Here is a 17303-nt window from a genome sequence, read left to right on the forward strand (position 1 = left end):
TCCAACCATTTGCCTACGAATTTCATAAACTCGTTGTTTTTGATAGCTGAGTAATATTCCATTAACCACACAAAGACCCAACAAAGAAAGAGAACTTCAGACCAATTTCCCTTATGAATATCGACGCAAAAATACTCAATAAAATTCTGGCAAACCGAATTCAAGAGCACATCAAAATAATCATCCACCATGATCAAGTAGGCTTCATCCCAGGCATGCAGGGATGGTTTAATATAAGGAAAACCATCAACGTGATCCATCATATAAACAAACTGAAAGAACAGAACCACATGATCATTTCATTAAAGTCATTGTTTTGATAGCTGAGTAATATTCCATTGTGTAGATGTACCACATTTTCTGTATCCATTCCTCTGTTGAAGGGCATCTGGGTTCTTTCCAGCTTCTGGCTATTATAAATAAGGCTGCTATGAACATAGTGGAGCACGTGTCTTTTTTATATGTTGGGGCATCTTTTGGGTATATGCCCAGGAGAGGTATAGCTGGATCCTCAGGCAGTTCAATGCCCAATTTTCTGATGAACCTCCATACTAATTTCCAGAATGGTTGTACCAATCTGCAATCCCACCAACAATTTAGGAGTGTTCCTCTTTCTCCACATCCTCGCCAGCATTTGCTGTCACCTGAGTTTTTGATCTTAGCCAGTCTCACTGGTATGAGGTGAAATCTCAGGGTTGTTTTGATTTGCATTTCCCTTATGACTAAAGATGTTGAACATTTCTTTAGGTGTTTCTCAGCCATTAGGCATTCCTCAGCTGTGAATTCTTTGTTTAGCTCTGAACCCCATTTATTAATAGGGTTATTTGTCTCCCTGCGGTCTAACGTCTTGAGTTCTTTGTATATTTTGGACATAAGCTCTCTATCAGTTGTAGGATTGGTAAAGATCTTTTCCCAATCTGTTGGTTGCCGTTTTGTCCTAACCACAATGTCCTTTGCCTTATAGAAGCTTTTCAGTTTTATGAGATCTCATTTGTCGATTCTTGATCTTAGAGCATAAGCCATTGGTGTTTTGTTCAGGAAATTTTCTCCAGTGCCCATGTGTTCCAGATGCTTCCCTAGTTTTTCTTCTATTAGTTTGAGTGTATCGGGTTTGATGTGGAGGTCCTTGATCCACTTGAATTTAAGCTTTTTACAGGGTGATAAGCATGGATCAATCTGCATTCTTCTATATGTTGACCTCCAGTTGAACCAGCACCATTTGCTGAAAATGCTGTCTTTTTTCCATTGGATGGTTTTGGCTCCTTTGTCAAAAATCAAGTGATCATAGGTGTGTGGGTTCATTTCTGAGTCTTCAATTCTGTTCCATTGGTCTATCTGTCTGTCTCTGTACCAATACCATGCAGTTTTTATCACTATTGCTCTGTAATACTGCTTGAGTTCAGGGATAGTGATTCCCCCAGAAGTTCTTTTATTGTTGAGGATAGTTTTAGCTATCCTGGGTTTTTTGTTATTCCAGATGAATTTGCAAATTGTTCAGTCTATCTCTCTGAGGAGTTGGATTGGTATTTTGATGGGGATTGCATTGAATCTGTAGATCGCTTTTGGTAAAATCACCATTTTTACTATATTAATCCTGCCAATCCACGAGCATTGGTGATCTTTCCATCTTATGAGATCTTATTCAACTTCTTTCTTTAGAGGTTTGAAGTTCTTTTCATACAGATCTTTCACTTGCTTGGTTAAAGTCAAAACAGGGATTTTATATTATTTGGGTCTATTATGAAGGGTGTCGTTTCCCTAATTTCTTTCTCGTCTTGTTTCTCTTTTGTGTAGAGGAAGGCTACTGATTTATTTGAGTTAATTTTATACCCAGTCACTTTGCTGAAGTTGTTTATCAGGTTTAGTAGTTCTCTGGTGGAACTTTTGGGATCACTTAAATATACTATCATATCATCTGCAAATAGTGATATTTTGACTTCTTCTTTTCCAATCTGTATCCCCTTGATCTCCTTTTGTTGTCTGATTGCTTTGGCTATATATATTCAAGAAGTATATTGAATAAGTAAGGAGAGAGTGCGTAGCCTTGTCTAGTCCCTGATTTTAGTGGGATTGCTTCAAGTTTCTCTCCATTTAGTTTAATGTTAGCAACTGGTTTGCTGTATATGGCTTTTACTATGTTTAGGTATGGGCCTTGAATTCCTATTCTTTCCAGGACTTTTATCATGAAGGGGTGTTGAATTTTGTCAAATGCTTTCTCAGCATCTAATGAAATGATCATGTGGTTTTGTTCTTTCAGTTTGTTTATATAATGGATCACGTTGATGGTTTTCCGTATATTAAACCATGCCTGCATGCCTGGGATGAAGCCTACTTGATCATGGTGGATGATTGTTTTGATGTGCTCTTGGATTCCGTTTGCCAGAATTTTATTGAGTATTTTTGCGTCGATATTCATAAGGGAAATTGGTCTGAAGTTTTCTTTCTTTCTTTTTTTTTTTTTCCGAGCTGGGGACCTGAAGTTCTCTTTCTTTGTTGGGTCTTTGTGTGGTTTAGGTATGAGAGTAATTGTGGCTTCATAGAAGGAATTTGGTAGTGCTCCATCTGTTTCAATTTTGTGGAATAGTTTGGATAGTATTGGTATGAGGTCTTCTATGAAGGTCTGATAGAATTCTACACTAAACCCGTCTGGACCTGGGCTCTTTTTGGTTGGAAGACCTTTAATGATTGCCTCTATTTCATTAGGAGTTATGGTGTTGTATGAATGGTTTACTTGTTCCTGACTTAACTTTGGTAACTGGTATCTGTCTAGGAAATTGTCCATTTCCTCCAGATGTTCAAGTTTTGTTGAATATAGGCTTTTGTAGTAGGATCTGATGATTTTTTGAATTTCCTCTGATTCTGTAGTTATGTCTCCCTTTTCATTTCTGATTTTGTTAATTTGGACACACTCTCTGTGTCCTTTCGTTAGCCTGGCTAAGGGTTTATCTATCTTGTTGCTTTTCTCAAAGAACCAGCTTTTGCTTCTGTTGATTCTTTGTATGGTCCTTTTTGTTTCTACTTTGTTGATTTCAGCTCTGATTTTTATTATTTCCTGCCTTCTACTCCTCCTGGTTGTATTTGCTTCTTTTTGTTCTTGAGCTTTTAGGTGTCCTGTGAAGCTGCCGATATATGCTCTCTCCTGCTTCTTTCTGCAGGCACTTAGAGCTATGGGTTTTCCTCTTATCACAGCTTTCATTGTGTCCCATAAGTTTGGATATGTTGTACCTTCATTTTCATTAAATTCTAAGAAGTCTTCGATTGCTGTCTTTATTTCTTCCTTGACCAGGTTATCATTGAGTAGAGCATTGTTCAACTTCCATGTATATGTGGGCATTCTTCCCTTATTGTTATTGAAAACCAGCTTTAGGCTGTGGTGGTCTGATATAACTCATGGGATTATTTCTATCCTTCTATATCTGTTGAGGCCTGTTTTATGACCAATTATATGGTCAATTTTGGAGAAAGTACCATGAGGTGGTGAGAAGAGGTATTTCCTTTTGTTTTAGGATAGAATGTTGTATAAATATCTGTTAAGTCCATTTGGTTCATGATTTCTCTTAGTCTGTCTATGTGTCTGTTTAATTTCTGTTTCCATGATCTTTCCATTGATGAGAGTGGGGTGTTGAAATCTCCTACTATTATTGTGTGAGGTGCAATATGTGCTTTGAGCTTTCGTAAGGTTTCTTTTATGTATGTAGGTGCCCTTGTATTTGGAGCATAGCTATTTATGATTGAGAGTTCATCTTGGTGGATTTTTCCTTTGTTGACTATGAAGTGTCCTTCCTTATCTTTTTTGATGACCATTGGTTAAAATCGGTTTTATTCGATATTAGAATGGCTACTCCAGCTTGCTTCTACAGACCATCTCTTTGGAAAGTTGTTTTCCAGCCTTTTACTCTGAGGTAGTGTCTGTGGTACATCTACACAATGGAATACTAGTCTCCTATCAAAAACAATGACTTTATGAAATTCATAGACAAATGGATGGAACTGGAAAATATCATCCTGAGTGAGGTAACCCAATCACAGAAAAACACACATGGTATGCACTCATTGATAAGTGGATATTAGCCCAAATCCTCGAATAACCGTAGATCCACAGAACACATGAAACTCAAGAACGATGACCAAAATGCAAATGCCTCACTCTTTCTTTAATAGGGGAACCAGAATATCCTTAGGAGCAAATAGGGAGGCAAAGTTTAGAATTGAGGTAGAAGCAACCCCCATTCAGAACCTGCCCCACATGTGGTCCATACATATACAAACACCAAACTAGATAAGATGGATCAAGCAATGAAGTGCAGGCTGACAGGAACCGGATGTAGATCTCTCCTGAGAGACACAGCCAGAATACAACAAATGCATAGGCAAATGCCGTCATTAAACCACTGAACTGAGAATGGGACCCCTTTGAAGGAATCATAGAAAGGACCGAAAGAGCTTGAAGGGTCTTGAGACCTCATATGAACAACAATGCCAACCAACCAGAGCTTCTAGGGACTAAGCCACTACCCAAAGACTATACACGGACTGACCTTGTGCTCCCACTGCATAGGTTGCAAAGAATAGCCTAGCATGGGCACCAGTGGAAGGGGAAGCCTTTGGTCCTGCCAAGACTGAACCCCAATTCAATGTGATTGTTGGGGGGAGGACAGCAATGGGGGGAGGATGGGGAGGGGAACACTCATAGAGAAGGGGTGGGGGAGGAGTTAGGGGGATTTTGGTCCGGAAACCGGGAAAGGGAATAACAATTGAAATGTAAATAAGAAATACCCAAGTATTTTCCGAAAGAAAAAGAAAAGAATTTGGAAACCACCCAGATGCTCTTCAACAGTAGAATGGATACAGATAATATGGTACATCTACACAATGGAGTACTATTCACCTATCAAAAACAATGACTTCATGAAATTCATAGCCAAATGGGACTAGAAAATATCATCCTGAGTGAGGTAACCCAATCACAGAAAAACACACATGGTATTCACTCACTGATAAGTGGATATTAGCCCAAAAGTTCCAATTACTCAAGATAACAATCCACAGACCAATGAAGCTCAAGATGAAGGACAACCAAAGTGTGAATGCTTCAGTCATTATTAGGAGGGGAACCTAAAACATTCATAAGAATGTCTATGGAGTCAAAGTTTGGGTTAATGAGTGAAGGAATGGCCATTCAGAGCCTGCCCCACATGGGTATACAGCCCATTTATATACAGCCAGCAAAACTAGATAAGAGTGATGAAGCTAAGAAGTGCATGCTGACAGGAGCCTCATACAGCAGTCTCCTGAGAAGTACAGCCAGAACATGTCAAATACATCGGTGACAACTAGCAGCAAAGCATTGAAATGAGAACAGGATCCTTGTTGGAGTTATTAGAGAAAGGATTGAAAGAGCTGAAGGGGCTTGCAACCCCATAAGAATAACAATGCCAACTAACCAGAGCTCCCAGGGACTCAACCACTATCAAAAGACTATACATGGACAGACCCATGGCTCCAGCTACATGTGTAGCAGAGGATGGCCTTGTTGGGCACCAATGTGAAGAAAAGCCCTTGTTCCTGCCAAGGCTGGACTTTTCAGTGTAGGGTAATGTCAGGGTAGGTAGGCGGGAAGGGGGCTTCGTTCCCCTTGTAGAAGAAGGGGGAGGTGGATGGGATAGGGGATTTATGGATGGGAAAGCAGGAAAGGGGATAACATTTGAAATGTAAATAAAAATATCCAATTAAAAATAGTAAATGATGAAGAAAGTGTCAGAAATAGAATATGTTATTAAACTCCCATCACCATTGAACATTAAACATCTCCTACCAGGAGTGATTTCCTTCCTTCACAAATTGCAGGAAGCTCCAACTATATGTGTAGCAGAGGAAGGTCTTGTTGGGCACCAATGGAAGAAGAAGCCCTTGGTTCTGCCAAAGTTGGAACCCCCAATATAGTGGAATGTTGGAAAGGCTGAAAGGGGGGGTTGTTGGGGAGAGGAACATCCTTGTAGACAAAGGGGAGGAGGATGGGATAGGGTGCTTATGTCTGGGAAATCAGGAAAGGGAATAACATTTGAAATCTAAATAAAAAAATTCAATTAAAAGAAAACAAAACAAAAAAACAAGGACTTCATGAATTTTTTTCAGGCAAATGAATGGGACTAGAAAATATCATCCTGAGTTAGGTAACCCAGCCCCAGAAGGGCATGCATGATGTGTACTTGCCTACAATTGTATATTAGCCATAAAATACAGGACAACCATGCTGCATTCAACAGACCCAAAGATGTCAAATAACGGGGAGGTCCCAAGGGAGGATATTCAAATCTCATGCAGAATGGGAAGTAAAAGTTATCTGAGGTGAATGGAGGGAGTGAACTGTATAGGAGAGAGGATGGGCCAGGGAACAGGCAGGGGTTAGATCATGTGTCGAGAGAACTGGGGAGAGAGAAGGGAATTAAGTTGTTTGCAGGGGAGCGGCATCTCTAGGGTGTTCCAGAGATCTGGGGATGGGGAGGCTTTAGGGAATCTATGGGGTTGAATCTAGCTTAGACTCCTAGCAATGGCACATATGGAGCCTGAAATGGTCATCTCTGTACACTGGGAGGACTCCCAGTGGAGGGATTTAGAGAGTATCCCACCCACAAAGCCTCCACCCAAAACTTGTCCTGCCTATAAGATGTGGAAGGGCAAAGATGGAGCAGAGACTGAGGGAATGGTCAACCAATGACTCGCCCAAATTGAGATCCATCCTATGGGCTAGAACCAATCCCTGACACTGTTACGATATCCTGTAGATTTGCAGAAAGGAACATAGCATAACTGTCCTCTGAGAGGCTCCACCTAGTAACTGACTTGAACTGATTCAGAGATTTCCAGTCAAACATTTGACTGAATTTTGGGGAGTCTTGTGGAAGAGTTGGGGGAAGGATTCGGGGAGTGGATAGAAACTCCATAAGGGGACCAACAGAGTCAACTAACTTGAAACCTGGGGAGCTTTCAGAGATGAAACCACCAACCAAAGAGCATACAAGGGCTGGACCTAGACCACTCCTCATTTGTAACAGGTGTGCAATTTGTTCTTCATGTAGGTCACTGTCCCAGACTCTGTTGCCTTTCTGTGGATCCTGTTCCTGTACTTGGACTGCCTTGTCTGGCCTCAGTGGTATAGAATGCAGCTAGTCCTTCAATGACTTGATGTGCCATGGTGAGTTGGTACCCAGGAGTCCTCCCTCTTCTCAGGGTAAATAGGGAGGAGTGTTAGGAGGAAGGACGTTTTGTGTGAGGAGGACTAGGAGGAGGCGGAGGAGGGGCGCTGTGTTCAATATGTAAACTGAATAACTTTCATCTGTGGTTAAATATGTCTCTTACTTTATTAAATCATGTTTTGGTGTTCTCAGAAAGTGCTTATTCGTCCAGAAACAATAAACATATTTCCTAAAATTCCTGCTAGTCTTGTTGATTCTCCAAGACTTAATTTACTTTTTGTAGTTATGGTAAGGACAGAAACTAATTTCACTGGAGCTTTTTCATCCTCCATTCTACTTGAATTGTACACTCCAGAATAAATTCAGCCAGGGCATTAGTAGGGTGGCCCAGCTGTGGTCTGCAAAGCCACATTTGGGGACTTGCAGGTCTGTATATACTTTTTACTGCACACTGAAGTCTATCTTTTGCTAGGCACTAGACTCTCAGTCCTCAAGCTGAGAGGGGTCAGCTGAGTCCCAGACTGGTGGCAGGTGAAGGCTTTGGTTTCAGTGTGGGTAGGAGTGTGTCCTGTTTGTTATCATAGCTGGAAACAGATGCTTCTGCTGAGAAGCGCCTGTGAGGAGGTTGTTGGTGGGAATGAGCTGTGAACTCCCGCCTGAGTGATAGGACTGATTTATAGCTTGTGGCTTTGTCTGTAGGAATGGTATCAACCTATGGGTTGACAGTAGTCCAGGGGCCACAAGTGTGTCACGTGGCTCCACTGGGTAGATTTCTGTAGTGTAGTGGTCTAGGATAATCTGATATTCCCCAAACAAGTGGAGGAGAGGCACGGGAGGCATGGGAAACATGAGAGGCGTGTCCTGGGTGCAGGTTATGAGCTCTCATGGCAGGGCTGGTTACGTGCTGTGTGAGTTTTGGCTCGTTATGCTTGACAATGATCATGAACATCAAGGTGTAGTTTTCAGAATGAATTTTAGATTTAGAAAAGCTGCAATAAACCAAACAATTCAGACTCCTAGGAGAGGTACAGGGTTTGGGCCTTGGATTTTGGCATCCCATATTTTCTCCAACACGCAGTGGATTATTGATCAGCTCTACTGCAAACACAAAGCCAGAAAAAAACCCTCGGAGCCATTACTTGGTGACAATGGGAGTGGTGACAGTTATTGTTCTAGATGGCTTTTTCTAGAAGGCTGGGATGGGTAGTTTCAGGGGGACTGTGAAGCCAATGCCTTTTGTAGCTCACAGACCTCCTTAAGGTCACTAGTGATTCACTCATGCTCTCATTTATTCATCCTCACACAGCCTTCAGACTCTCCTGAATTTGCTCTTTGTGTCATGGAACCAGAGTAGAAAACCAAATGGACAGGTGAGAAAGAGGATAGTGTCAGACATGATGCCAGGGAATAAAGAGGTCACATTGCAAAGAGAGTTTGGATGCTGGTTTTGAAAGTATGGGAGCCTCAGAGAATAAGCAAGACCTACAGTTTAAAAGTTGCTTAGATCTCTAGGCCATTGGGCCTGCAGGATTTAATTTCTGGTAGGTTTAATTTGTGGTGAGTTGCCATGACAGATGGGCACTTTGAAAGTACCACGTTGACCTGTGGGGCATCTACACACCAGGAGTTTAAGGGACAATGGCTTAAAGTTTATGGTTTCCATGGCAGCATGGTCACTGGAGTCTTGCTGAGTGGCTTGGTAAGTGATAGTTGCTGCTGGACCAGAGAGAGAGAGAAAAAGAATCTCCTTAGAGAATTAAGCAGAGAAGAGATCTATGGTGGGGATGGGAGGCTATGAGGAAGATATGCCTATGATCTCAACGTGGGGGCATTCTAGGAGCCTCACAGTTGTTCCTTCCTTGAGTTAATTACATGCTGAAGTCTGGAGTCAGCATAGTACACTCACAGGGACGGTGGGGCAAGAGTTCTGCTGCACTTAGGGTAGTCAGTTGACTTCAAACAAGTGGGCCTATATGATGCTCGTCATGGGTTGTGTATACTTGGGAAGAACAAGGGCTGTATGTGCTATGTGCACCCCAAGAGCAGGTAGAGGCAAGAGTAGGAAAGTTGGGGTTGGTTGGGTGCAGGTTATGAGAGGGTTAGGGTTTTCATTGTTGTGATAAAATACCATGACCAAGTTGGGGAAGAAAGCATTTGTTTGCCTCATACTTCCCAAGTTGTGATCCATCACCAAAGGAAGCCAGGACAGGAATTCAAGTAGGGTAGGAATCTGGAGGCAGAAACTGATGCAGAGGCCCTACTGGGATGCTGCTTACTGCCTTGCTCCTTGTGGCTTACTCAGTTTATTTTCTCATAGGACTCAGGACCACCACCACAGTAGGGTGGGCACTCTCAAATTAATAAGTGATTAAGAAAATGCTCCACAGGCTTGCTTTCAGCCCGATCTTATGGAAGCACTTTTTTAAAATTAAGGTTCATTCCTCTCAGATGAGATTAGCTTGTGTCAAGTTTTCATACAAGGGTCCAGCACTGGGTCAGAATCAATGTCCTGGGTCTTCATTAAGACTTGCTTCCATGACTGAGAGCAAGATAGCTGTCTAGGTAGACTGAGGAAAGAAAGTGGGATCTGCTGAGAGGGCAAAGAGAAGCAGAAAATAGAAAGGGAAGGAGGTGTGCTCAGAGTTTGTGCAGGATCCTGGATACCTAGAAGGATGGGATAAGTCAATGGACAGAAGGTGAGGGTGTTCTTTACCATGGCAGTTTTAAGTGTCACTTAGGTGGGACAGATTCATTTCCCTCCATTTTCACCTCTGGTACTACATTTCATGTTCTGTGGCCTGTTGGTCCATTCTCACAGCCAGCAGCACAGCCTCTGACTTTGGTATCACATCTTATGGTATCATGTCTTCCATAATCTGTCACGAGAACTCTTGTGAGCACATTCAGGACCACCTGTGACTTTTATCTCTAGGCCCTTCAGTCAATCTCATCTGTTTTTGCCCACACTAGGCCCCCAGGTTCATAAATTCAAGATCCAGGACAATGATACCTCTGAGTGCCATGACTCAATATACTTGCATATACAGGCATATACTTGTATATACAGGCATTCCACTTTGGATGTCTTAAATAGGAAATACAAAGTTGACCTCAAGGCCAATATGTGGAATGTGAGACCAAGTGCACTGAGCTGTGAGTACAGCTGCTAATAGGGTTCAAGTTCATCAAGGGAGATAGTGAGAGGAATAGCCAAAATGGTGAAAGGAAAGCGTCTCCTAATGTGTAATCACTTCTACTCTCCACACTGGTTGATGATAGAGTAAGGGAGTAAGATAATTGGGCTGACCTTGAGATCCTTCCCATCACCCTATGCTACCATCTGTTGATGTAAGTCATGAACCTAGGTCTCGTTTTGACTATCATACCAAAGGATGTTGGCTGATGTCTTGGTCTACTTGGGTGCCTATAAAAATACACCCTGCACCAGGTGAATCATAAATAACAGAGATGTACTCATCATCATTGTGAGTCTGAAGGTCTAAGACAAAGGTTCTAGCAGTTTCCATATCCTACAGGACTCATTTTCCACATCTATGGACAGCCCTGTTTCACTGTGTCTGGGCAAAGGGTCTTTCTGGTTTGTTTAACAAGGACACTAATCCCAACTATGAGGACTCTTTGTGATCTCCTTACCTTCTGGAAGGCCTACCTTCTGATACATTGACATAAGGATATCAGCAAGAATTTTGGGACACACTCAACCCACAGCAGCCAACAGGAGGGTGCCACTTACCACATGTTGCCTAGTTGTGACTTCTCTGAGTTCCTTTCATATCTGATTTCATCAACCCATCTCAGTTTAGGTATGTGTATACTGTTAATGTTTGTGATGGAGAAAGTAGAAATACAGGCATTCAGGGTCTTACATAGGTAGTAAGACGAGGAGTCAGAACAAACTAGGAATTTGCATGTGGAATATTCCCTGTCTTAGTCACTGTTGCATTGCTGTGAAGAGACACCATGGCCACAACAATTCTTATAAAAGAAAGCATTTAATTGGGGCTTGCTAACAATTTCAGAGGTTAGTTCATTATCATGTTGGGGAGCATGGTGGTATGCCAGTGGACATGGTGCTGGAGAAATAACCTAGAGTTCTAAAGAGATAACACAGAGACACAGAGAGACAAACAGACATTGGTCCTGACATGAGCTTTTGAAACCTGAAAGCCTTCCTGTGCTCCAGTGACACACATTTCCTACAAGGACATGCCTCCTAATCCTATCAAAGAGTTCCACTCCCTGGTGACTAAGCATTCCACTATATGAACCCATGGAGTCTATTCTTATTGAAATGACCACAGTCCCCATTGCTGTCACCTAAGGCCCTGGTGTAAATTTGTGTTCATCTGAGTAGGTATGCATATGCACTCATGTACATCTGCTTCTGTAATCATGCATGTGTGTTCATTTTGTTTGAGGGACTGCGATGTGAACACATGCATGCATGCGTGTGTGTGTGTGTGTGTGTGTGTGTGTGTGTGTGTGTGTATTCTTATGTGTATGTGAGAAGTCAACTGTGAGTTTAAGGTGGGAGGAGAGTATCCTAGTTCACTGAACAGTTTTCTTCAGTGTGACCCTGATACTCCTCCCTAGTGGCCTCTCCACTGTTTGCCTCAGATTGCATGCACTTTGAGTTTATTTAAACCACAGAAACAAACAAACAAACAAACAAACAAACAAACAAACAGGAGGCAGGTGGGGTGAACCACAGCAAGCTTATGGGATGATGGGGACTTGGAGGGAGACAGGGAACAGGGATGAGTAGGACTGGGTCAGCAGGACACCTTCTTTGCCTATAGCCGAGGATGACAGGCATTTTGAGTCTGGGAGGCTGGGTGGAGAGCGAGGACTGAGAGGAGGGCTTGGAGCTTCTCTCTGCATAGAAGGCATCCTCTCTGTGGGCTTCATGTTGAGGGAAAGCACTTTTCTTTGTAGTTGCAGGATTCTGTTGTCCTGATCTACTTCACCTGCCAGAGAGCCCTGAGGTCATACAGAGGCTGTTGTCTGAGAAACAGGACAAGTCCCTGGAGCTACATAGGGCCCAGAAGCTGGACAGTGACCATGGTCTACCAATTACTGGGACACCCCTCAGCCCCCCTGATTACTGGTGCACCCCTCAGCCCCCTGATTGCTGGTGCACTCCTCAGCCCCCCAATTATTGGTGTATCTTCTAGCCATTCCAGAAGTGATGATGGGTTTCAGAATGGCCCTTGATGGCACCTTACTTGTGCCCAGGAAGGATTCAGAAGGAAATGGTAGGAGGCCCACCTTGATGAAGGTGACAAAGCCACTGTAGAGCAGTGTGAGTAGAAAGAGGGCCACGAAGGTGCACAGTGTGGGCCACAGGCCGTTCTCCTCCTCTATGTCCACGTAGCTGTCAGTTTGCTCATCCCTGATGCATGAGTTTGGGATGGTGTCCACCATGCCTGGGGAAGAACTAGTGCTCATGAGAAGGTCTCCATCCTACAGAAGGACCATTCCTTATTAACTTGGCCTCCTGTCTACTGAACCTGAAGATACAGCTTTCCTGTTTAGCAGCAACCTTTTTAATCATATGCCCTCCTCCCAATAGTACTTACCACTTCCCATCTCAAGTGCCTACTAACCACTTTGCCACACAGAACCCTACCCCCAACCCCTGCTCCAGCCTTCTGGGTTCTGAAATCTCACACACAAATTGATCTGAATGGGATTAGCAGACCTGAACCCAAACCTGATATGACGTTAGGCCAATGCCACCTGGATGGCATAGGAGATGGGTTACTACTTAAGAAGACCTAGAAAGAGCAGCTAGACCAGGTAGGCTTTCTCAGAAAGATGTATCATGAAAAAGGCAGAGAAGGGTGAGCAACATTTTAAGAAAAGACAGTGTTCATGATCTACACACTGGTAAAGAGTACTACTCCAGAGTCAGAAAGAGCCCTGAGCCCTTGCAAGTGGAGGGAGAGATTGTAAAGCATCGTAGCCATGGTAACATAATCTTAAAGGTCATAGGAGGGACTAGATGTTAAAGATGGTTATGTCATAACTAAACACACATATGAAAATCTCAGCTGGAGACGGAAGTGTGGTCTGAGGTCAGAAAGGGTGGTGGCTGATGTACAGACCTAGGGAAACTGCATTTCCATAGAAAACACAACTCAAGGCATGGAAGTTCAAGGCAGCTGGGAAGAATAAAGGAAAATGCCATGGGTCACAGGGCTGCCTGGGTGTCTATTCCACAAGTGCTATTTGAAATCATACATATGCTCAGTGGGAGTCACTGTGAAATCTGTGGATGGGCTGACCTAAAGGCATTTCACCATATCGAAGTACTAAATACTGAAATCAGGTGTGCATTATAGACCATTGACTCTAAGCATAATAAGAAACACTTGGCAGTCTCCTTTACCCATAGTTTCCAGTTTCAATTACCTATGATTTAAGCCTTATGACTAGTTCTGGCTGATATTTTATAACTTTTGAGCATATTTTAAACAAGAAACACGCTGGTTTTAAATCACACACTTTGGAACAGTGTGATAGGCTCTCGCTTTGCCTGGAATGTCAGCCTTTGTCTAGGCTTCAAGTTGTCTACATGGCTGTCTGTTTGTCAATCCGGCTCTACCTTGGCCACAGGTTGATGGCTGAAGTAACACATGGCATGGCAGCATTAATGGTTCAGGCATCCACAGGGGGCCTTTGGCCAGGTCCCACAGAGATAAGAGAGGTTCATGTTTGTTTGTTTCATTTATTATTGTTCACTTCTTACTGTAATTTACAGAAGTGCTTTTCTACAACATAATGAGAAGTGGAAAGGCAATGGTTTTTGCTTTTATGAAGCAACTTAACACAGAGGCAAATAAGCTAAGCAGACACAGAAAGGTCTCAGGGAAAGGCAGGACCATCAGGTCTCCTGGGAGGGCCGTCGGACTCAGGCAGGAGGTGGTAGCATCCTAGAATCATGGGAAAAACTCAGATAAGTGATAAATAGTGGCAGGTGGCTGGGAGAAAGGGTTCTCTAGTAGGAGAAGCAGCTTTGAGAAGGCTTGCCAGTGGGGGAGTTTGGGATCTGCTCATACTCTGCAAAGTTCTGGGACTCTTATAGTAAGGGAACCTCTGCATGCTTTCCCAACATTTCCTATACCTCAGGTCTAAATCCATGTACTGTTTTTGTCTTGGTTATCAATCATTTCATATCATGTAATTAATTGATTACATGCCAGGCACTGTATATACATGGATTATAGAGTCTGGGGTGAAATGCCTGTTCTTCGGAACTGGGGACTGAACTGCCCTGGAGCTGGGGTATCATAGTTGACTTCTGGCTCTAGGTGCTTTGGCATAATCCTTAGATTCAGCAGGCCTTGGAGCTGGTGCAAGATGGCGATTCTGCTAACACACCACACTTCCAGGTGTTCCTTGCATGTCCTACACGGGAGGTTAGGTGAATGGTGATTGGCTCAGAATTTGGGACTCTCCTGTGTTCTCATCCTTCTTGGCAGCTAAGGTGTTTATTAAAAATTTGGCTGAATTCTTGGTGATTATAGATGTCCTACTGCCTATCTGTGCCTAGGATGGGATAAAGTAGTCATCTCCTCTTGCCTGGGAATTTAGTCTCCCTGGGCTTTGCTCAGCCCTCCTCTCTCTAGTAGTTTTGAATAAAATGATGATGTTAAAAGTTTACTTGGTATTTTCCTTTCACCACAGCCTACATGGCTAATCAAATGTTCTTCCACATGTACGTAGAAACAGGATGTGTTTCGCAGAGAAACAGAGAGTGCTTTGGCAACAGGGTGATGAATGGGTGGGAGGGGCAGAAGTGGTTTCATAGATACAAGTCAGGAGGTGTTAGTGGACAGAACTCAGGACATTATTGCTCTCTGGAGTTGGGGTGATGGAGAAGTGTCATGTGGAACTCAGGCAGATGTATCTACCTTGTGACATGTGAGACACAGAGTAGGGTCAGACCAACAGGCAGGACAAAGGGAAGTGGGAGAGGAGATAGAGAGGCAGGTGGGAACAATCTAGTGAGGATGATTACAGAGCATGTCCAGGCTTCCAAAGTGTGCTGCGTGAGTGTGGGCAGAGGGTACCAATGCTGGTCTGACTCCAGCTCTGAGGAGTGACCTGAGAAAATCTGTAGGGAGATCCTGAGGGAGTCAAGTAAGAGAAACCCTTAGTGTCCTTCGAGGAAGCAATGCCACGGGGAAAAGGAAAGGTCAATTTTGGGCAAATGTAGGCCAGGCTCCTTTCAGCACTAGTGAGGCACCACTTGAGGGGAGCAGTTCTAGCCTTCCCTACCGGGTAGGAGGTCCGCCATGAGAAGCAGTGGAGCTGTAGCCTCTGTTCTTAGTCAGTACACTGCAGCTGGAAACAGGCATGACCTCTGGATGACTCTCTCACTGCTGGAGGCCTGAGGATCCTGAGGCATAGACAACAGACCAAGCTTTCAAAGCCTGGAGCCAAGGCTGGTATACTGGCAGCTTGGCTGGGCCAGGTACAGCCTCATGTGATTGCTGCAGGCCCTCTATGTTCCTCCCTCCATTTTGTGTGGGTGGAGGTTGTGGACATACTGTGGTATTTCGGAGTCTAAGTGGGGAAGTGTGCCTGATTTGGGCCTAGGCGCTGAAGGCCATGCTGAGGACAGGACTTACCTAAAATTGAGATGCTGGGGCACACATCTTTACAGGATATGATGATGTCTGAGGTTGCCCGCCACAGCTGGCTCCATCCCCACCACACTCATACTTAGGGCCCCTCAGGTGGAGCCTGTCTGACACTTTTCAATCCCAAGTTTATGTCAAATTTATAGCGGCCCTTGGTCCTGAAGGCTCTCCAGCAGAAGAGAGAAAGAAATGAGGCAGACAACTCCTGGACTTAGGCCTAAGGTATCAGAGAAGCTAGCATCGTTTATGGTATGAGATGGTTTGCTTCTAGTTGTAGTAGTTGCTGTTTACTCCCTGCTAGGGGGTGATAGGAACTTCTGCTGCCAAGTCTGAGCTATCTGAGAGTGGGGGATTTTTGGAGCAGCCCTTGGCTGACCATCTTCTTTTACATGGTATGAGGTGGCAAGCCTCCTTGAATTGGACCTCCAACATATGGTTTCATTCAAATGGATTTCAGATTAGAGATGATACTGCAGTCCTAGAAAGTAATACATGTAGGATGGCGTAGCAAGCCAGCTGTGGCACGCCAAGGCTCAGCTGTCTGCCTAGAAAATCTCGCTCATATAACGCAGGAGTACAATGGAAAAAAGATGCACAGATGCTGCCTTCTACAGTGGTCTCTGATTCTGAAGGAAAAAGAGAGATTATGATGGAGATGCTGTTGTCTCTCAGAGCAGGCAGGGGATAAAGGAAAAGACAGGACAGATCAGATTTGTACTAAAGAGCCGATCCTGTGATTTGAAAACTTGGAACCGATGAAGACAATAAGGAAGCAAAGAGGGAGAAACAGGTCAGATTCCTTTATAGCCCGGAGACACCGGACATGGAAGAGTCTAGAATCAGCAGCATGGAGTAGAGAATCAGATGTAGAACCATCCATCCTTCCTTGAGACAAAGGCTTCATTTATCTAAGGAAATACATGGGAAATCATTCCATCAAAATCTAGCTCCTCCTTCACCCCATGACCCAAGAGAGAATGTTTTAACTCAAAGGAAATAGCCGCACCACAAGGGAAGGAGAATACCAATTAGACCTGTGCTAAACAGCTTTTCCTGGCACACAAACAACACAAACAGACAAACACCTTCACAGCAGAGATATTCAGTTATTACTGGCTGAGGGACCCATGAACATCAGATATGACTGAAAGATAATTTAAAGTCTTATCAAAAAAATCCAAACATGTGAGAAGTGGCATTCAGTGCCCACTGAAGTGGGTAGTGCTGCTTCTGCTGGGGAGTCCTGCCTGAACAGGACTAACACAAACGTTAGTGGCTTTGTTGGGCTCCATTATAGGGTGTGATCTTTATGAGTAGCTGAGACTCTGATCGACTTGAATGATTATTTAGAAAAATGTGTTGGTAGTGTATGTGAGGTGGTGAGACATTTGGGATGATATTTTTAAAAAGGATGAAAGAGAAGACAGTGGGCATTATA

The 17303-nt window shown here is 43.5% G+C and overlaps 3 gene segments (V, D, J or C); 1 reads left to right on the top strand and 2 right to left on the bottom strand.

Annotated features, from left to right (window-relative positions):
* The window catches only part of LOC134479197 (Ig gamma-2A chain C region-like), a 398327-nt gene that overhangs the window by 82410 nt on the left and 298614 nt on the right, over positions 1-17303 (bottom strand).
* The window catches only part of LOC148005503 (Ig gamma-3 chain C region-like), a 53158-nt gene that overhangs the window by 22517 nt on the left and 13338 nt on the right, over positions 1-17303 (bottom strand).
* The window catches only part of LOC148005504 (Ig gamma-3 chain C region-like), a 36581-nt gene continuing 26356 nt past the window's right edge, over positions 7079-17303 (top strand). Inside the window, 1 exon segment of the C gene segment in view lies at positions 7079-7195. Coding sequence covers positions 7186-7195 — 10 coding nt within the window.

This window comes from Rattus norvegicus, chromosome 6 (genome assembly GCF_021556685.1).
Source record: "Rattus norvegicus strain SHRSP/BbbUtx chromosome 6, alternate assembly SHRSP_T2T, whole genome shotgun sequence".
NCBI classification, from domain to species: Eukaryota; Metazoa; Chordata; class Mammalia; order Rodentia; family Muridae; genus Rattus; species Rattus norvegicus.